Here is a 22,758-nt window from a genome sequence, read left to right as displayed (position 1 = left end):
TTATCCTTCACATTCAGTACACATCTTCTGTTATCAGGTTCCAAAGAACGTTTGTCCTTATTTTTTCACCATAAACATCCTTCTCTACAAAGCTGGATTCCTCAAGTCTAGCTTCTTTATTTCTGGATCAGATCTATCACATGGCTGATTTGTTATTTATTGGTGATATTGACATAATCATTCAGAAAACCGACTAGATGGGCTTTAGCTTTGCAGTTTGTTGAGATCTCCACCATTCCCTATTATACACATCCAGCTGCTCCTATTGTTTACCTTACCTTTCCGATGCCTGAAGGCATTTGAGCTTGAGACACCTCCCCCCTGTACGTATTTATGTTTGGAGATAATTTCAACAAAAAATATTATTAATAAATGTAGCGTCTGTGAGAAAGTTTGAATCTGCTATCATCATTTAATAAATAAGGATATTGAACATTGTTTTTAAAACATTTTGGAATGTAGATTCATCTGAATTTCTATGATTGTTATGTTTGTACTTTTTGAGTGTATGTCTTCCCTGGCCCCCATCCCCCCATCCTTGTATGGTATGTCTTATGTCCAGAGAAACTAACCAATGTTCTTTGGGTCCTTTTGCATGCTGTGGCAGGTTGTGAGGGCTCAGCCATGGTGCAAGAAAAGTTTGCTGTGATACCACAAATTTCCTTGGATTCCTGATGTTTCTTTCTGGAACTGGAAGTGGCAACTAAGTGACTCCCACACATTTCCCTAACAAACAAAATAAAATCAATCTGGTAAAAAAGGGGGGGGGGGGCTATGCAAAGGAGACAGGGAGGCATGTATTAAGATTAAACTCTTTCAGTATAGAAAAGAATTCAGTTCCTGCCATCCAAAGGCTTTTCAGGATAAGGTTTTATTTTATTTGCTCTGCTTTGTTATTATTAAGGTGTGGCTTACTTAGAATTCAACACAGATGAAATTAAGGAATTTTTTTTCCTTTCCAATTTTTCTGTTATCCTGTGCCCCTTGCTTTGTTTATTAATAAAAATCTCGGGCCTCAAAGGAGTAGTGACAATAAGCCACTGAATTTTTCCACATGAAGAGAAGCCAGTGGAGTTCTCCATCTGTATCCCTCCGAACACATGAAAAGACCATTCAATTTAATATAAATACTGTCCTAATGGATTAATGCTATCATATTTGAAATTATGACTATAGAACAGCTGGAGTGTTCTTGAGCAGATTATTAGCTAGAGTTTTGATTAATCAACATATCTATTTAGAGTAGGAGGTAACCTAACCTAAAGCAAATAACAAATGTACCCTGTAGGGAATGTTCTTTCTTTTTAATTGTCATCTGTATTTAGGTTGGCATTACTAGTAAATATTCAATTTTGAAATCTTTCTGATATCTTTGAAGGAAATGTATATTTGTGGCAAGCACATGATTCTTTCTCCACATTTTTTCTCTACTTAAATATATTCCAGTGTTTGTTACAGCGTGAAATGCCTTGAATATCATATTTACTCAGAACAAAAACTGTAAGATATGAAGTGGCAAAACTTAGTTAGAAATTACTTATTTTTAAGAAAAGAAAAAAACACAGAAAACACATATTCAACCTCTTAAATTCTGCTTTTTCTGAAGCTATAAGTTACCTGTTCATCGGGCCTCTCAGATATTTCAGACTGTTATTGAGAAATTCACGGAAATAAATAGGAAAATGCCATGGGAAATGTATGTGCCTGATAAATAGAGAGGAAATATGAGGAAGCGAGAGTTGAGTATGTAGAAATTGAGTTAAGTGGATGAAATTAGTATTCTAATTTGAGGAATTCTCACACACTCCAAACCAACTGAATTATTAGAGGGGGAATTTGGCAAAGTGAACCTTAGATCCTGCAATGTTAAACAAATCTGGCTTGTTGGGACCATGTAAGACCAGTACTAAGTGTTGTGAACTATTGCCAAATATGTCATGTGGTGGGAAAAGTGAGCCAGGATCCTGGATTTGGACACTAAGGCTTGGCGTAGGATATGCGGAGAGAGGAACCTTCAGACCTTTCAGAGGAGGAGCAACAGAAGTGGCATTTTGGAAGACCAGTGATAGTAGGCCATGAAAACTTGAATTTGATGGGGAAAAGGAAATATACTGAAATTATGTTGAAAAGGTCAAAATAACTCAAGAAAAATGTTATCTTTAAGTGTGTTTTTGATGATATGTTAGATTTTTCCCCCAGAAGTAACACATCTCTAAAATCAAAGCCTAAGTCAGTGAGAAAGTCTGATTAATGTTATTAACATTCACTTTACATACTTTTTAACATCATATCATGTTTAAAATGAGGTCAGTTTCAAGATTAGTCTCAGGTGTAGATATAAAGAAATGGGTATTCTCCTTCATTGTTAGTAATTTGTATAAGTGTGTATTTACAAAGGGTAGTTTAGCTACAGGTTTCAAAATCCTTAAGCAGGTTTATAACTTTTGACCAGCAATTCTACATCTAAGAATTTATTCTAAGGCAACAATCAGGAAGGCATAAAAGTTAAGTGGAGGGCTGACCAGTCCACTTAGCTCTTTTGTTTAGTGTGCTGGTAATATAACACCAAGGTCACAGGTTTGGATCCTGGTACTGGCCAGCCACCAAAAAAAATACCAAAAAACTAAGTGAATATGAGGCTGTTTGTCATAGTATTCTTTATCTTATAGTAAAAAAAAAGTGGGAGTAATCTAAATGCCCACAACAGGGAATTTGTTAAATAAATTGTGATACATCTAAGTGATACAGTAATATTCATCTACTTAAAAATTATGGAGTAGCTGATGATTTAGGAAATGATTCATATTTTTGTTAGTGAAAAAATATAGGGTCCAAAAACTATGCAAAGTATGAATTGAGCGAGTTGTTTTTAGTTTTTTGTAGGTAATGTTTCTGATGGGTTTTTTTAACCTCTAAAACTGCTTTTGAGGATCATTCTTTCAGAGCCTTGATAAAGGACCCTCCTCCCTCTCTTACATCTACCTTCTCTGGGACAGTCCCAAAGCTTTCAAGCTTATTCTCTTTCCCCATCAAGATTGACTTCTCTTATAACCCATTCTCTCACAAGCGTGCTAAGCAAAGGGAAATAATTTATGATGAGATAAATGGAAAATAATATGTTAAAATGTAGTGACTTTTCCTACATTTCGTTCACTTATTCAAAAAATGCTTATTGTACTTATCCCATCTTGTAGTCCCTGTGGAAGGAGCTATGACCAAAACAAATCAAAAGTAAGCCCTCTTTCCTTAGAGTGGGAATATTTGATTTTCACAATAACTTTAGGCAAGGAGATGAGGTTTGCACGGGGATCTTGTGACAGTGGTAGGCCAGAGGAGCATTGGAGCATTGGTGCACTTAAAAACTATCACATTGGGTAGCTCTTGATTTTGCATATATGGCAGGCTGTGCTCTTCATAATATCATGCACTAACCTTTCTGTTTATCTAAGTAGAATGATTTCCAAAAATAAGAAATAGGTCTCAGTGGTTAAAAAAAAAAATGTTTATTGAACACTATCATGCCCAGCTCAGTGTTATACAGTATTAGATCATTAGGACATTAATTAATACTCCCATGCCAGAGGAAATAAGATGCAACCATGAGAATGATACCTCTTTGTGCCTCCTCTGTATCCTCTGTTGTCATCAACCTGCAACTCTGCATTGTACTTACTTGCTTTTGTGTCTGTTTCCCCTATACTGGACAGTATGCCCCTTGAAAACTCTTTCTTATTGTTGCATCCTTAATACTTAATACTTAATATAGGGTCTAATCGAATGCTTTCTTGGTGATCCAAAAAATGCTCAGTGATGTCTCACAATATACAGATAAACTACTTTGGAGAAAGGCAAATTTGTGATGGTTAATTTTATGTCAACTTGACTGGGTGTTGGAATGCCCAGATAGCTGGTTAAATGTTATTTCTGGCTGTGTCTGTGAGAGTGTTTGCAGAAGAGGTTAGCATTGGAATTTGTAGACTGAGTAAAGCTGATGGCCCTCCCCAGTATGGGTGGGCATCAGCCAATCTGATGAGGACCAGAATAGAACAAAAGTTGGAGGAAGGTTGTATTAACTATGCCTGACTGAGCTAGGACATCAGTCTTCTGCCCTTGGTACACCTAGTTCTCACACCTTCAAACCCAATCTGGAATCTGTACTATTGACTCTCTAGTTCTCAGGCATTCAATCTACACCACTGGCTTTCCTGGGTCTCTAGCTGGCAGACAGCAGATCAGATCGTGAGACTGCTTAGCCTCCGTAATCATGTGAGCCAATACCTTATAATAAATGTTTTCTTAGGTATATCTATGTTCTCTTTTTCTGAAGAACTCTGCCTAGTACAATGCTAATGCTTACTAAGTACTTTCTTTGTGCCAGACATCCTACTTAGCACTTTCTATGCATTATATAATTTAGTAATCGCAGGAATGTATGAGATCCATATCATTTTTTTCATAGATGGTGAAATTGAGGCCTAAAGAGATTAGTGCTTTTTTCAGGTCACATAACCAGTGGGATCAGATGGGACCATGTTTTAGACCCTTGTTGTTCTGACTCAAGTCCATGCTTCTAACTCTGATACCCTATACCCTTCCAAAGGGCCTTTCCATGCAGTAATATTTACTCATTACTTATGCTAGTCATCTCTATCCTCAAGGCTGGCAAAAGCATTTGGCTTTATCTTTTTATCTGAGGGATTAATGCTTGCCAGGAAAGTTTGCTTGCAAGGTGCAAATTCAGAATGCAGTTTAATTGTAATACTCCACCTTGATTTCCATTTATGATGCAAAAATTTCCATTTTGATATGGTTTAATGACTCTTCTTCCTCTTTATATTTTATAGTCCAGATGGAATGTAAGTTTAAGTTTGCCTTTTCACAATCTTTGGCTTCCTGTTTTATAGGGCTGTTAGGCTAGTGGCAACGCACCAGTTAATAGATGTATTTTTCCAATACTGACTATACGTTCTGCTTTCTAGGGCTGTGCTGGCTGTTGGATAATTACAGTCAATCTCATTTTCACTTGGCCTTCCATAGTGTTGTAGCAGTGGTATCTGTACCACAGAATGATTGCCTGAGATCTCCCTGAATTATCTACAAATTATTTTATGAGGGTCTTATCTTTTCAACTGTATTATAGTTCTCTCTTAAATTTCTTCTGGACCTCCCACAACACCAAGCACGAGGCTTGAGTACTTATTAATGATTCTAGAGAGAATAGCACTGAATATATTATCAGGAGAGTGGGCTTCTGGTCTGGCTCTGCAAATATTTAGCAGCAAGATTTGGGGATTTTTTAGCTGGGACTTTGTGGGCCTCACTTTCCTCAATTCGAAAACCAGAGGGTTGGTCTAGATTGCTGGGTCTTTTCCAGCTAATATTATAAGATTCTGAGATCTCTGTAATTTTTTATAGTTATCTGATAGATTGATTCATTGTGGTGGTATTAACAGAAATAGGAAGGTTGTGGTTGGTCCTGGATTTGCAAAGATGATATCAGATTCCATTTTGAATATGTGACATTTGAGGAGCAGTAGGGTATACCAAAATCTAGTTCTTTAAGAATGAAAATGCAGATTTGGATTTGAAGTCAGTGATAGAGGCACTGTCATTCTCACTGACTTCTTTTCATGGTGTGGATTAGAATCTTAGGCTTATAGTAAAAGGTACTTATTCATAATAATCACATAATCACAGATTTTTTAGATCTGAAACATAGAAATCATAAAGCCTGCCCTTGTTTTATGTAATGGAAAACTTAAGATTTGAGAAATGGAATTTGCCCAGAGGTACACACTAGCTGCAGATCTGGTCTGCAGACTAAAGTCCCCTTTTTATCCAGGCTCCTGGTTTATCCCTTACTGGGTTTGTTATGTTTTCTTTTAGCTGCTTTTTAACATTCATAGTACCCTTTTGTAAGTAATAAATTTACTAATCATATACATCCAGATACACACCCAAAGTTATTTACAAAATTAAGCTCAGCTTTCTGGGAAGGAAAATCAATCAAATAGCATCATCACTGCATCTGCATTTTGACCTGTGTAATTAAACAGTGTTGTATGGAAACCGCTAAATTATGCAGTAACAAGGGTATGGTTTGGTGACATCTGTTGACAGTTAAGTCATGGTGTGCAGTCCTAAATGGTTTTTTGGTATCCACATGAGGTAATTAATCTCTCTGCATCCCTGCCCAGATCCCATGTTAGGTCTGGGATGTATGAACACTAGGCTGATCACATTGTAATTCTGTATAGAATTACAATACCAAAGTATGTGTTTGCGGTGGGTCTCCATTTTGTTCTGACACAGAACTGGATATCCATGAAAAAGGTCAAATGGAGATCTGGCATTCATTTCACTACTTGTAAGACATAGTCTTGAGAATATGTAATGCAAATAACTGTTTGCCAGAAGACTGAAAGGAAATGATTGCATTTGAGTACAATGTATTATACAACAATAGTTTAGTGTGCATGAAATTTAAAACTGCTGGCTTTCCAAATATTATTTTTTATAGTAGATTTGATTTATTTATTTTTTAAAACATTGTACCCCCTCTGTATTGCTTTGTGGGATATTCTTAAAAGCTGAGATTTAAGTCAGGAAGTGAAAAATCCTAATGGCAATAGTTGCAAGATATTGAATTCTCTAGTAAAGTACTCTAGTTTAATGTGTTCATTGATTTCTCCTTAATGTTCTGTCTTCATGAGCATTACATGTTATTATGTGATTTTACCATAGTAGTGCTTGTTTTCTACCCATCATGATCTTATAGTTCCTTAGGAGCATCAGTATTAAGTCTTAAAGTCTGCAGTGGTGTCTCTGTTTTATACAATGAATAAATCAGTCTGGGTTTTATGTAGGTGAAGACCACATCTACCTTCTTCACCCAGTAATCTAGCACAGGACTTTGCTTGTAGCAGGTATTTAATTAATTGGGGGGGGGGGTTGTTTGTTTTTTTAAGGTATGAATGGCAAACAGCACTAGCTAGCTAACTAGTTGATTTAACTATAAAATTAGATAAATTAATATACTCATTCATTTATGTATTTCGAGGGGGTATTCAAAGCCTCTAGAAAGGTTTGATGTTTTTGAGAGAAGCTTTTGAAAGTAGTCTAATATTCTCAGTTAACAATAAGGTCAAATATGGCTCAAGCAGTGTTTCATTCACCTTCCCTGATGCCAGACTGGAAAATTAGGACTGTCACAGTAGAGAAGGATCAGTGATGGAAATCTTTGTCTGTAAAGTTGCTTCAGGCAAAGGAAGATGTGGAAGAGCTTTGTTTCACAAAAACCTAACAGCAAAAGATGTGGTCAAGACAACAACCCTTGAGGCTAGACCCCTGGTGACTTCCCTCCAAAGATCCCTGTGTCCCCTGCATCACTGTTCTGTCTGGTCAAACCTGGCAGGATAGGAACGAGAAATTAATTCTTCTGTGACTCCATCCTCACTATGTGGCTTTTGAGAAGCTACCATTTGAACTCCTGATTTATAAAATCCCAATATCAGTGCTAACTGACTTGGTCAAGGTAATGAAAAGTAATTTAAGGCTTTAAAAGAAAATCCATGGTTTTATACAGAGTTGCCATAGGAATATTTGTTTCCTGCTTTAGTGGTTATTTCAAGACCAGAAATGCAATAATATATACAGTTAGTCTACATGGTTTCTTTTAGTATTCCGAAAAAGAATGATTAGTTTCAAAAAAAGACAACTTTTTTTTTTTTTTTTTTTTTTTTTTTTTTGCTTCACAGCCTTTTCCTCCATTGAAACTGAAAAAGAAAAAATTTTTTGCAAGCTTTTTTGAAAGTGCAGAGAAAACTGGCATTTCACTTATGGGAAAATTTCGCAAAATTACACTGACTAAAAGTGATTTTTGTTTTGGCTTTCCTGCGAAGCAATCCAGAAAGGCCAAAAATTACTGGCATTGCTTTTGTGTAAAACTTTTCACATAGACTCTGCTTATAATTCAGCCAACTACATAATTCAGGTCATCATTGACACATATCCACACATTGGAGCTGGTCAGTACACAGAAAGTTGTCATGAAATGTGGTATAATATTATCATATGGACAGACCAAACCACACAGATTACAGCTAAGGAAATTTTGTATTAACATGCTTGGGAACAGGCCTTCCTGAGCTGACCCTGCCCCCACCCGCCCTCAGTGGGAAAGCCAATTGCTTACTGATTATGGCAGCGACATCACTTGGCAAACAATTTTGGCCTGAACTCAATGTGTGACATCAGGCTCCTTTAGGGTTTTCCACATAAAATGAATTCTCCAAAGAAAATACAGAATTTGAGCCTTAATTTGAAATCTGCTATTACATCCTGTCAGGTCTCATTAACCACTTCTATCATGTATTTCTTAATTTTTATTTAATTTCCAAGTAGATATTAACCAACACTTAAAATACAAGCACTAAGCCTTCTCAGTGTTTTCAGAGTTTCTATCAGATAGTTCCTTTGTAGCTATCCTTGCCCAACCCCCCTTTTATGGGGTTTATTGTATCACTGTACTGAGGGTCACTAATTTGGAAGTGGTTTACAGCACTTTGTTTGAGAAAGAAAGTAAACATTATTCTTTGACCCCTTAGGACAAGTTAGTCTTGCTTTTGTGAGGGGTGGCAGTGTACTTGAGAGGAAGTACTCTTACAAAAATTTGAAGGATTCAGTGATGGTGTGTGTTTTGCCTTGTCACCCATAAATGACACATTACTGGTATTTCACACTCCTTTGTGTAAACATGCCCTCTGAGTATATTTACCTGAAATCATTGGAGTTTCCCCCATTCCCCATTTTGTTAGGTGTGTTCATTTAATACTTTGATGCACATGGCCTTAAAGCAGGTGGAAGTCAGTTGTGCCTCATGAAGCCTGTTGTCTCCCTGAGGGAGGAAGGCGGGCAGCAAGCGTAAATGCAAATGCACCAGCAGTACCCAGAGAAGGAGAATTGGAGAATCATAGGGAAGCAAGGGAAGAGTTATCTTTGCAACATTTACGTTGAAAATAGGTTTAATATTCTCATATCCAGAGAGTTCCATCTGGAAGCTGTTCCTTGGCAAATGGAAATAGGTGAATATTTTCTTGTCTTCTGGAATGGCTAAACAGGGAATTAGGGACACTCTTTAGTCACTTTTTCTTATTGCTTGTTCAGTTTAATTGCTCAAGACAAAGAAACTTTTTGTCCTATAAAGCTAAAAAATATGATCTCTTAACTTCCTCTTAAACTCATTTGATGCATATAAAATTACCATTCTTAATATATTGATTCCATGGTGTACACTCTACATTTATCCCACTATTTTTCTTTTTGTTCAGCACATGGCTTTTATTCCCACTGATCTTTTATTCCCATTTTTCAGTGTTGTTCCTCTTTGTTGTCTTGGTTTAAATAACTTTGCTAGCTTCCTCCAGTGTTACAGTGTTGCTTCTGATTTTTCTTTTAAGCATAATTAATTATACCTATTTTGGGGGTACAGTGTTGACTACCGTCACCTGTGTACAACATGTGATGTTAACAATATTATTAGCATATTCATTATCACAAATTGTAATTATTCTTTATGCCCCTTACCTAATATCTTCCCAATCCCCACTCCCTCCCTCCTCCCACCTCTAGTAAACATAGATTTGTTCTCTCCTTCTGAAAGTTCAATGTATTATTGTGGTTCATTCTTTTCTTTCTTTCTTTCTTTCCTCCTTTCTTAGCACCCACGTGTGAGTGCTAAGTAAAAGTAGTACATATACACAATGGAATACTAGTTTCTTTCCTCCTTTCTTAGCACCCATGTATGAGTGCTAAAAAAAGGTGGTATGTATGCACAATGGAATACTACTATGAGTAATGACAGGCAGTATTTCTCTTTCTGCATCTGGCTTATTTCACTTAACATAGTTTTTTCTAAGCTCATCCATGTTGCTGCAAATGGTAGAATTTCACTCTTTTTTATGGTTGAGTAGTGTTCCATTGTGTATATATACCGCTTTTTCCTTATCCAGTTGTCCATTGATGGACATTTAGGTTGGTTCCAACTCTTGGCTATTGTAAATACAGCTGCTACGTACATGGGAGTGCAGATGTTCCTTCAACATTATGAGTCCATTCCTTTGAGTATACCCAGAAGTGGAATTGCTGGATCATATGGTAGTTCTATCTGTAGTTGTCTGAAAAACCTCCATACTGTTTTCCGTAATGGCTGTACTACTTTGCAGACCCACCAACAATGTAGAAGAGCTCCCCTTTCTCCACATCCTCACCAGCATTTGTTATTCTTGGTCTTTTTTATAATGGCCAGTCTAACAGGGTCAGATGATATCTCAATATGGTTTTGATTTGCATTTCCCTGGTGATTAGTGATGCTGAACATTTTTTCATGTACCTGTTAGCAATTCATATATCTTTCTTTGATAAATGTTTGCTCACCTCCTTTGCCCATTTTTTAATTGGATTATTTGGTTCTTTACTGTTAAGTTGTTAGAGTTCTTCATAAATTCTGGATATCAATCCCTTGTTGGGTGTGTAGTTGGCAAATATTTTCTCCCAAGACATGAAGTAGGTTGTCTTCTTATTTCCTTTGCTGTGCAGAAGCTTTTTAGTTTGATATAATCCCATTTGTTTGTTTGTTTCTTTTGTTGCTTGTGCTTTTGGGGTCTTATTCATAAAGTCTTTGCCCAGTCCTTCTTTGCCCTGTCCTGAAGTGTTTCTCTTATGTTTTCTTTTAGTTGTTTTATGGTCTCGGGTCTTAGCAGACAACACTCTAACCTTTGTCGGTAAATGTTCATAATAATGAGAGATGAAAGAAAGTGTCTGTGTTCAGCAAGTTAGTGCCAAATAAGTATGGAGGCCAAATGAAGCCTCTGGTGCCAAACCTCAGGGGTTCAAAATAATGTTTAATATAACATTGTCTCATTGAATAACAAATCTTGTATTGTCTGAGTCAAATCTTCACTTGGTGCCAGATTTCTTGTGCTCTTTTAATCTGCCCCTGTAGATATTTCAAAGTTTGTGATGGGCAAATTAACAAGTACCATTCCACCTACCACCCCACTGCCATATAGTGAGTACAAAACAAACATCCTGGAAAAAATGGACTGGGTGTGAGGGCCATGGATTCTCTGGCACTCTGAACAAGTTTTGCCATTAGCCCAGATATTAATGGAACTTCAGTTACCTAGCTAAAATATGAATTGGAAGTAATTCAGTAACTGCTGAATAAAGCAGTTGAGATTACTAGTATTTTAGAAGGGGAAGGTCACAGGTAATTCTTTTTTTTTCCTGCATTTTTCTGTAATTGTTAGAATCTAGCCTCATTGGCTCTGTAACTCATAAAAGTACACATGAAAATAACAAAAGCGAAATAAATACCAAGTAAAAATTTCTGACTCTGCGAAGATTGGTTATTTTCTATCTTTGCAGTATTGATAAAGATGGTTAATTAATTGTCCTTTCAGTTTACTGTGAATACTTATATATTCTAAGGTGATTCAGAATACAGGTTCAAAGTGGAACAAAATAACCTGACCTGCATATGGTTATAAAATGTTTACCAATCAAACTCTCCTTTTTTTGCAGCCAAGCTTCTCAATGTAGTTTTTGAACTTCTACATTCTCATTTTTTATTTATTCTTAAAAGCATTGCAATTTGGCTTCCGACCTGACTGCTTTATCAAAATCTCTCATTAAGTTTCCCAGTGTCTTTCTTGTGGTCAAATCCTGGGATATTTCTCATCCTTTTCTGCATTACTTGGTGCTATTTGAGTGTTCACTCTTTTCTGAAAGTCCTTCCTTGCTTCATTTCATTGCCTTCTTTCTCTTCTGGTTCCTCAACCTCCCACCATTCTTTCTCAGCTTCCTTTCTTGACCCTTTTCCTCCTGAAAACCACCAAGCATTGCTGTATTCTAGGCCTCTCTTCTCAGCATTCTTTCTCCTCCCTATACCAACACCCATAGCTTCACCCACTGCAAATCCATATTCCCAGCCCATCCTTTTCCTGACTATTTTTCTGACTGTGGGATGTATCTATACATATCTTTCTTCCCACCAGACACTGGAATACATGAAGGTACCTCATACTCACCATGACTAAAACAGGACTCATCTCCTACCCACCCCTCCACACACAAGTCATCCTCCTGGATCAAAATCCTGCAGCAGCAAAAAGCTGTGCCCCGTTTCCATATTCTATGTCTTGGTGAATAGCCAGGAGTGCTTCTCAATAACTCCTCGTTTCCCATGCTCTGCTGTCCAGTCTCACCAGTCACTAATTTATATAGACTATGCATCATGAATATTTGCTATTTATACCCCTTCCTCTCTAATACCATGACCACTAGAATGCATCCCCTAGGTATTTGCCTCCTTCATGGGCTACCTTCTCCAGTCTTTCCTCTGTGTGGCCTTAATGTTGTTTTAAGAAAGCATACCTGATCATCTTGTTCCTCCTCTAACAGTTTTTTATCTGCTGCTTCTTTCCAATAGTATAATGTCCAACTGCCCATGGCCAGCCTTTCCTTTTCTCATTCTGCACTCACAGTCTGTGCTGTAGCCATGTGGAAAGCTTGAGTTTCCTCAGTACCCATGCTTTTTTTCTCACCTCTATGCTGTTACTCTTATTTCTCCCGTTGCCTTGATTAGAGTTTCCATTCTAGTTTGACTAGGGACTAGACCTCTGTTGTCTCCTCCGTGCAGCTTTCACAGGACACTCCCTTGTGGAGTTAGGTGGCCAGCATTTGTGCTTCCATAGTCCTTATCACACCCAGTTATTCTTGCATTGTATTGACAATGTCTTTTTTTTTTTTTTTTTAAAGATGGCCGATAATGGGATCTTAACCCTTGACTTGGTGGTGTCAGCACCACGCTCTCCCAAGTGAGCTAACCAGCCATCCCTATATAGGGATCCGAACCGTGGCCTTGGTGTTATCAGCACCACACTCTCCCAAGTTAGCCATGGGCTGGCCCTGACAATGTCTTTAAACATATCCTTTTCCTCACCGTGGACTGTGAGATCTTTGAGAACAGAGGCTGTGTCATATTCATCCTTGTATCTCTGACGCCTGGTACAGTGCCTAGCCCATAGTGCGAGGTTAGTAATAGTTTGCAGAATGGGTCATTGTTTGATCCAAAGCAGTCTTACCTTTCACATTCCTGTTCTAGTAAGCTTATGAATTCATCATTCTTCTCCATGTATTCTTTATGTTTTCTCTTTTCTTCCTCCAATTCCAATATGGTTTGCCTATGGGATTTTTCTACCATTAAAAGCTGTTCCAAGATTCGTCTGTAAGATTCTTTATGTTTTTCCACAACTTTGTCCAACTGCAAAAGAAAATACATTTATAGCCTGTTAACTTCATATTGTTCATAATACTGCCATCTTTCACTTTTTTAGAAATGTTTCTGTTTTAGCTAATTAATTCAGTAATGGGTTTTTGATCTCCCTGTTTAGTTTTTATCATTACTCTTGTTAATGGATACTTTTTGGTGTATTTCAACATGAATGTGGTCTTTTTATTGTTACCAAATTTTTCCAGGGAGAATAATCTGTGCCTTTTTGGGTATCAGAACAATTTGCACATATTCCCTTTCTGACATTCTCACTTCTCTCTCCAGGAAAACTATATTAAAGGCCTGATAGGAGGTGAGAGGGTCCTTGCACAGTGTTTAATTCTGCATCTGCCCTAGCTGATCTCTTCTGCCCCAGCCTGCACTATGGTACTCTCTGCCAGTGTATGCCTCTCGGATTCCTTGCTCTAGTTTTTATTTTATTACACATCAAGATATTTCCATTAAGATAGATAAGTAGATAATCAATTCTGTGTTGGTGTGCAGTATAAACGTGACCAATGTAAGCAGTAAGTTCTTTCTGGTTTCCATAACACCCTACTTATATCTTTATTATAAAACAATCACCCTGTGCCTGATTTATGTGTCTCATACTAGACATGAACTCCCTGAGGGCAGGGCCTACATCCCATTTTTCTTAAATTCTTAGCTTCTAACAGAGTGCCTTGCTTATAATAGGGACCCAGTATAAGTTTACAAATTGAAAACAAAACAAGGAAGCAAGGAATCAAGAGAGAAAGGAGGGCGGGGGGCTGATTAAAGCAAAAGTGGCTCAGTATCTTTTGCCAGTGATAAGATCAATTAAGAATATGGTTTTGAAAATATATGACTTTCTAAATTAAATACTAGATGCCGTACTGATAATATTATTTGATTTCTGCCCTTTGCCTTTATTGTAAAAGACTGAAAATTTGTGACTGTGAATTTAAAGCCAATTTAAATTGTACATCCTAAAAAGTCAGTACTTGACTAGGAATTCAGGACACAAAATGGTTGTCATTTTAGAAGAAGAATAGAACTGAGGTGTCCCAACATTTAGAACTCAGTGAATTCTCTGACTTCTATAATGTGTAAGCTGTTTTGTTTTCTAATGTGGATTTATTTTGGTGATTTAGCACACACGCACAAAATACTTCATTATGCCATACAATTGTTAATGATTTTTAACAAATGTAGCCAGACCTTTTGTGGAAGCTGAAACTGCAAAGTTGTATTGCCTGCTGGCAGAGTCACTGTTAACTCATGACCATATTCTGAGAGGAAGGCTATAGTGTTGATAGTCATGGAGGAGAGTCTCAAGTCACAGCAACCCTCTGAAAATTCCGTCTTGCAGTTGCCCAAACATTAGAGTGTATTGTAAGGGAAATTCAAATCAGCTGCTCTTGGAATTAGAAAGTGAAATAGTGATAGAATCAGCCTCAATTTAGAGAAGTTATCAATTGACTTAGAAAAAGATTGACCTTAGAATTAATAAATGAATAATTACAGTAGAGAAAGTAGTTTTCCTTAGACAGCTTCTTGTAATTGTCCGGACATGATAGAAGGCTTATTTAATCCACTCTTGCTGTCCATTGTGCTTTTTCCTCCTTATATATTGGTGATTGATTGATTTATTGTTTGTTATGTAAGGACTAGGAAGGAAGACTGGAAAGAATCAGTAACCATCACTTATTACATGACCACTTTTAGTGGTCTCGTTTCCTCCAGCCTTACCTCCTTCCAGTCCGGCCTCATCACTGACAGCATGCTCTACCACCAGTGGGATTATTCCACTCTCCTGTGGCAGGGCCAAAAGGCCCTTCACCTTCTGCCACTTCAGCCCCATTTTCACTCCATACCTTCCCACCTTTCTCACCAAACTTTTAGCCACACTGGATTTCAGGCAGTTCTTAGAACACATTATAATGCTTCAAGACTGCTTTTTTCAGTGCTGAGACCTAGAGAACTTTTTCCCCTTCTCCCAGAACTTTTCCTTTTCTTTCTCTGATCACTCCTGGGCAGAATCATTTGCTCCTTCCTGTGAGTGAGATGCCTAAGTCTCTGGGTTTTCCTTCTGTCACATTCTGTGAATCTTGAAGGATGACTTGAATTTACTATATCCTGTTCAGTACAGCTAACAAGGATCTCATGTTTGTCACAGCAATAATTGGAGAGCTGTCAAACAGTGACCTGGCAGAGGAAAAATTCCCAAAGAAAGAGTTACTGATTCTAGAGATGTTTTAACTTGTATTTAGAGTATTATTCTATGACTTCATTTTTGGATGCCCAGAATGCTTCTTAGGAAATATGCCAGTGGTTCTCACTTCAGTCTCTTCCCCATTCCTGACGTATCAAATAATGGATCTGATCCTCCCTGAACTCATGTGAGTTTGGCCAAGACACTTGACCATGCTATATACTTCAGGTTCTTCATTTATAAACTGAGTGGCTGGACTTGATGATTTCTAAGGTTAATTCTAGTGCCACAGTTTTCTCAAGGCAACAAGTATTTATTTAAAGTGCCTGTTCTGCTATATGTACCTAGTACTGTGATAGTTGCCATGGAGAGTACAAGAGAAGTTTGAAGTCTAAAATAAATATACGTTAAACAATTAGGAGCAGTGTAAGGTGGTGTATCATTAAGTACTAAGGGATTATCAGAGAATGACTGCCCCTTTTTTATCTATCCCCACTCACAGATTGAATGAAGACCTGGGAAAGAAAATAGGAAGATTTGTCAGGCATTACAGGGGGGACCCAGGCAGAAAGATTGAAAAGATGACTTCTTAATGTTTCCTGTACAATGACAAGCTTCCTGCTTATCAGTTTAACCTCCATCATGTCATAACCCAATCACTAATCCTAGGGTACTTTAAAAAGTTTGTGGAAAAGTGAACTTGAAAAATAATACGAATCTTTCCATGAACCTTTTGAAGACCTCTCGTACAGTACAGCTCCTTGCCTCAGATGAATGAGCATAGGGTGTCCCATTAGGTTGGATTTTTTGTGATCCTTCCAAAAATGATGAGAAGGAGTGAAGAACAGAGAGGTTTTTCATCTTTTTGCTTTTGGTTGCTTAATATTAGTTTAGAAAATAATAATGACCTTTTTTTTAATACACCCCAGTTCACAGATCACCCTTATTTGAATTTGATCTTTTTCTTCTACACTATGGCTTTAGTTCTCCTGTTCTTTTCCATTGTTCTTTGTAGATTGTCTTTTTCTTTGACTGTCTTTTTTTTTTTTTTTTTTTTTACTCTGAATATGCTGGTAGGAATAAAGCTAATCCACAGAGCAAATAGATTGTTTGACCTTTTTAGCAAATCAAAGGTGATCAAATATGCTGTTTATAAAGTGCCCCTTCTTTCTTGTCTGTACTGAAACCTGGTTTTCCTTGATACCACTGGAATCCTGAAATAGAGACTGCTTGTTTCTTCACTGGCTCAGCATCTCAGACTCTAGAAATGGGGGCATGATTCTTACGGCTCTGCACTGCCACTGCCAGACCTTCTGAAAGCATTTCCTTTTTTCATCCTCAATCTGGTGGTCATCTTCTCTCATTCTTGTCTTAGTCATCTGCTTAGCTTCAGGTCAGTGCCCCAACAATATTTCTTTCCATGCTCAATCTTGGCAGCATTCTGGCTGATTTTCTGATTTAGCAGGACCTTCCATGTGGCTCTTTTCCTTATGTCTAGTCAGCATTGGTTCTCTTTTCAAGGCACCTATCTGAAGCTCATGCTATTTTCTCAAAGTATTGGGTCTAGGCACATCCTTACCTCTAATTCCTGTCTTATTCTTGAGAAGAGTCTATCAAACATGAATACTCTATTTTTTCTTCCACTTCTGATACTCATAACGTTCCTATGTCCTTCTACATTCTTAACCTCTTCACCTGTGTGTACTTGTTTTCCTCCATCTCTTTTATGTCCTTCTAGCCCTTGTTCTACCTACAGTTCTCTCTTTTTTATATGTTTGATCCCACCTCTGTCCCTTCAAACTGTGTCTACAAACATGATTAAGTCTCCCTCTTCTAAAAACATGCACATATGTACACACACAGAAAGAGAAAGAGGGGCAAGATTTGCCATGAAGTTAGTTAATGAAGCTTAAGTTTCAGTGTTCTTCAGTAATATGGGCACCTTCCAAGGCCGTGTGAGGGCCCTAGCAATATGTTCACTTAGTCAAAATTTTGTAAAATCAGCAAAAGATGTTGTAATCTGTTAAGACCTCTTTTTTCCATTTTGACTTACCTTCCATCATACTTCCTTTTTTGTCAGGTTTTGGAAAGGCTATGAATATTTTGGGGTCCTGCTAAAGGAAAGTTCATTTGATGTTTAGAGCCATATATTATATGGCTCACAGTTACTTCCTGTATAGTTAAGTTATTGCTAGCGAGCTTGGTGTAGGAAAGATTTCCAGAAATGCTTTTACTGGTCACTGTGCCAGCTCACTCAGCCATTTTGAATAATTTAATGGTCAGTCGTTATATTGCAGAATGAATATGTCCTTTGGTTCCCAGCACTGGAAGTTTGCGTATTGTAGGGAAAAAGGTTTCAAAATGTATGAAGCCAGAAGCTAGTCTGTGAAAATTTTCTCTTTTAGTTCTTAGCTTCAGGATTTCTCTTTCTTCCATTTAAGTTCATCCATGCATTTGAGTGTTTTTTATATTTTATCTAACATTTTAATATATTTTTTGTGATATGATTTCATGATATGTAGTCTACAAGATTGCCAGAAATGGAATTTCTTTATGTTCTACCTGACTGATTCCTCCTCATCCTCTGGATCTTGGCTTTCCTGATTCTTCTATCTATATTTGATCCCTTGATTATACTACCTCATAGTACTCTATGGTTGTATACTTATTTATGCCATCATTTGTTTTCTGCCACTGTCTTAGATATTAAACACCCTGGAGGTGGGAACCACAACTATTTCTATACATCAGCTCATCAATAAGTATTTATTCAGTAAATGAATAAAATAAAATTTAAAAGCTAAATTATGCAGTTGCTTAAAATAAGTACTTTTAAGTATGATAACAATTGCCCTAAGATCATGCTAATAATGTGCTGAGATTCTTTTATTCTAGTACCTTGACAGATCCAAAATGTTGCTGTATTTTTTGTGATATATTGTTTGGAAGAATTAAGAATATATTAGGCCATGAACTCAAGTGTCTTTTAAGGAAACTTCCAATATAGGACCCTAGGTTGGAAGGGAATAGGAAGTTAAAACTCTTGTGGATTTTGAACTCTTGCTTCTTCCCTCCCTCTTGACAACACCTCTTACCTATTTCCCCATCCTCATCCTTTGTTCTAGCTCATAGGCCTCCACCAGTTTTTCATCTTAAGTTAGTGTTATTACCATGTCATGTAACTTAGAGCAGTTTATTCTAAGTTATTTTGTCTTAAGAACTATATAAATCCCCTCTAGCTCACCCTAGACATGATTGAGTTTTTAGATTTTTCACAAAGAACATTATGAGGAAAATAAAAGGGAGAGGGTTGTTAACACTCCAGCATGAGGAAAGACAAAAGGACACTTTTTAGCATGCAGATACTTATTCTGTTTTTATTAAGGTGCAGCCAGGGCTGGTCTTAGTGGGAACACTGTCCTCCCTCCCTTTCTTTTCTTCAGTCCTATCTAGTGAATGCTAGTTAGAATTCATCTTTTATGTTTGTTCTCTGAGTGTCACCCTTTCACTCATTACTTCCTAGATATAGGAAAACAACTGAAACGTTGTATAGTTTGAGGTATATGGTCTTCAAGAAATTAGATAGACTGATAGCTGAGGGGAGAGAAATCTACAAGGGGAAATAGAAGGAAACAAGAAAATTGGCACATCATGGATGTGGGAATGTGAGGGGTGTGTGTGTGTGTGTGTGTGTGTGTGTGTAGGTGTGGGTATACAACTGAAACGTTGTGTAGTTTGAGGGTATATGGGCTTCAAGAAATTAGATAGACTGATAGCTGGGGGAGAGAAATCTACAAGGGAGAAATAGAAGGAAACAAGAAAATTGGCACATCATGGATGTGGGAATGTGAGGGGTATGTGTGTGTGTGGGGAGGGGTATATCTGTTGGAGGAGCAATCAACGAAGGTTGAATTTGTAAACCCAGGCAAGATTATGGACAACCTTCAGGGGCATTTTGCAGAGTTAGGATTGCAAGCATTTGCAGAGAGTCAGGGAATTTCCAATTTGCATGTGTGCAATAGAATTATTTTGTAACTAAAATTTTTTCTACTGATTTCAACATTAGTTTGGAATCATTCTGTTTCATTTCACACTGAAGTGTTGAGGGATTATGCCATCTGTGGAGTTTTGTTAGGGGAATGTTCAGTGATCATTAATTTGCATTAATTTGTGCATGATGCTGTTTCACAGTCAATATGTTAGAAGCCAGTATACAGTTTTAACACTATTGACTAGAATGCAACTTCGGCTCCTTTTGTTTAAAATTTGGATTAAAGCATCAGTCAACAGACTTTGGGTGGTCTCATCCTAACCCTTCAGGGAAGCAGATCCACATGACCAAACTCTTTTACAATTTGGCAAGATGGTAATCTTCTCTCATGAGACACCCAAGACAAGAATAGCAAGGACATTAGAGGTCAGTGCTGAGGTAGGTTGCCAGAGTTTATGTAGGGGAAACTTGTCTAAAACTTTCTTTCACTCTTCAGCTTTAACTCATGCTCCTAATTGTTTCCTTTTGATAAAAATGAAAAATTATGAAATTTTCCATTGAAGTCTTAGAGGAAAACAGAAGAATACAATAAGGATGACAATGAGTTTCAGAATGTCAGCAAGTAGAATAGCAAGCAGTGCTGTGTCAGTGTGCTACGGTGGCCATGTTGGGACTGCTCCTTTTACCATTGAAATTGCTGGGCACACTTGTGGGGTAAAGGTCTTTGCTGTCATTAAATTTTTGAAGGAGGGTGAGTGCAAAGAGCAGGATCTGGCAAAAACCGCAGCTGAGCTCTTAAGATGAAGTTGCTTAGAGGCTGCAGGGGAGAAGAGGGCCTTGGTAGCCCCGAGGCCAGCAAGACTACTAACAGGATTCTGTGGACCCACATAGGAGTGAGGGTCCACAACAACTGAAAAAAGGAGCCACTAAGAGAACAGTGAGTCATTGTAAGGGACTGGTGCACAGCCTGCCCCATGGGAAGTGTTTGGAGCACAGGTGGTGGTGGAGACGGGCCCACCAGGAGAACACTGGGGCACAGCAAGGACAGGTGATCTGTCCCCCAATCAGCACAGGACCACTCAGTGGAGACTGGTCAGGAATACAGATCTGCAGGGGGTGCAGTTTGCTGAAAACACTGAAGTCCAGGCCAGAGTTTCTATCCAACCCAGGTGTACCAGATCTCATGAGACCCAGAAGTACTTATAAAGTCAACCATTAAAACCTGACCTGCACAAAAAGCCTTCCCCAGGGAGTCAGCAGCAAAGCAACAATTTAGCTCAACCACAGAGCTCAAGTGCTGGTCCCCACAGGAAGTTCCCCGATTTTAGAAGTAAGCAAAGGACAGCAAATTAGTTCCAGTGCAGAGTTTAAGTGGTGGGAACAGCAAATAATCCAACACAGAACTGGAAGAAAAAACAAAATACCCACAGACCAAAGACAAGTTTGTTATTAACTAGTAAAGGTTTCACATCACCAAAGAACACCTATAAAACCTAGAAGGACCAGAAGTCCCCTGGGCTACCAAGCCAGGGCGCAGGGAGGGCTAAGGCCCCAGCCATGCCCCCCAACACCTGCAGCCAGCCCAGCAATGACCACTGAGCCAACACATTAAGTGCCCCAGGCTCTCCTGAGCCAGGGTGGTGGGGGGGCCTCAGACCTCGGCCATGCTCCCCCAACACCCACAACCAGCCCAGCGATGACCACTGAGCTGCCGCAAGAAGTGCCCCAGGCTCCCAAACTCGGGTAGTGGTGGATGAGGGCTTCAGCTACACCCCCCAACATCTGCACCCAGCCTAGCTATGACCAAGCCACCGCTGGAAGCCCTCTGGTCTCCCCTGCAGGAATGAGGAGGGTGCCACAGGCCTCAACCCTACCCCTCCTCCTTCCTCCTTCTCCCACCCTATTTCCTTCCCCCTTCCTCTCTGCCCCTTCCCCCCAACTGCTCTGCAGCAACATCATAGAATGTAAAAAAATAAATTTTTAAAAAATAGGAGAGAAAAAAAATTTTTTGAAGGAAAAGAATATCTAAAATATGTTTTTTAAAAGCCTATTTCTTAGACAGTTCTTCAGATCATTTCTACTCATGCTGAAAATTTCTATAACATAATATCTCAGCATTTTCAAAGAAATTAACCTCTATGGTTTAACTTTATCTGTTTTTATTATAGCCTGGATATCCTTCAAGACCCCAAAAGAAGTATAGATCTATGTGTCTGTGTTCAAGAGTGTGTGTGATGGTGGGGAGAAATTCTCTTGCATTTGGTAGGTTTCAGTCTGATGTCAAGAAACAAACTTAGTGGAAGCATCCTGTCCATGATTCATTCTCCTTTCTTTCCTGTAGAACTTATACTGTTTATCTACTTTGGGTAGGTTTTTAATGCATTTAGATAGTAAAACTGTAAAGAATCAAAAGGGAGTTATAGGTCATGCTTACCTGCCAGGCCTAGAGCTTGGCTGGCAGGTGAGCTTCTTCTGCCTCCCAGGAACACACCCCTGATGTGGTACATACCTCATTCACTGGTTTCTCATAGACGTCCTCCTGCCAAGGGGCAGATTTCACTTGAAAAGCATCTCGCTGGAGAGCCTCTAACACCTTTTTTGGAGTGACAAACCCATACTGAGCTTCCAGCAAAGCCAAGTCCATTTTTTCAGCCTTTAAAATGCCTATGACTTCATCTCGAGCCTGTAGGAACAAAAGGTATTTCAGAAAACCTACTTTATCTACCAGCAGTCTCAGCAAGTGATTTCTTGTGATAGTTGACAGTGTTTTTTCTTCTCTTTCAAATATAAATGAATCATATTTGGTTATAGCACCTTTTGGAAAAGTTACCAAACAAAACTATGTCCCTTCATCCTCCTTACAATCTAATTATACATTACTAATGTTTTTAAAAGTGGTCAATATACAACATTAGGGGATTACATTTTTTTACTGTGTTTGACAGGCAGATAACATGATACCCCTCAATAGACTAGCATTTGGGTTTTCAGGAAGTGGGAAATGGGATTCGCCTATATGTGTAACAGCTGTTTTTATATTTTTATGTAGGTTAATTATGCCAGGGCAAGTCTAGGAGCCGGTGCACATAGGGTACAAAAGTGCCTATTGTTATTTAAACCAATCCAGAAGTAGTCTGGCAATACTGTTACCAATATGTGCCTGTACAGTGAAGCTCATGAGCAGCTTGAGCAAAGGATGTGACCTTTTACAACGCACATGCCAGTCATGTGTCATAACAA

The 22,758-nt window shown here is 38.3% G+C and overlaps 2 protein-coding genes across 3 annotated transcripts in view; one reads left to right on the top strand and one right to left on the bottom strand.

Annotated features, from left to right (window-relative positions):
* Positions 1-22,758, top strand: part of CMSS1 (cms1 ribosomal small subunit homolog) — a 371,764-nt gene that overhangs the window by 91,096 nt on the left and 257,910 nt on the right. The gene's annotated exons all lie outside the window — the stretch shown is intronic.
* FILIP1L (filamin A interacting protein 1 like) overlaps positions 1-22,758 on the bottom strand; it is a 300,030-nt gene that overhangs the window by 85,303 nt on the left and 191,969 nt on the right. For both annotated transcript variants that reach the window (XM_063101164.1, XM_063101169.1), the window contains 2 exons: positions 22,028-22,201; positions 13,146-13,324 (listed from right to left, as the gene is read on the bottom strand). In XM_063101164.1, the coding sequence (XP_062957234.1) occupies positions 13,146-13,324; positions 22,028-22,201 (353 nt within the window). The remainder of the gene's footprint in view (positions 1-13,145; positions 13,325-22,027; positions 22,202-22,758) is intronic.

Source organism: Cynocephalus volans, chromosome 1, assembly GCF_027409185.1.
Source record: "Cynocephalus volans isolate mCynVol1 chromosome 1, mCynVol1.pri, whole genome shotgun sequence".
Lineage (NCBI taxonomy): Eukaryota > Metazoa > Chordata > Mammalia > Dermoptera > Cynocephalidae > Cynocephalus > Cynocephalus volans.
Note: the sequence above shows the minus strand (reverse complement) of the source record. Positions and strands in the feature narration are given on the sequence as shown.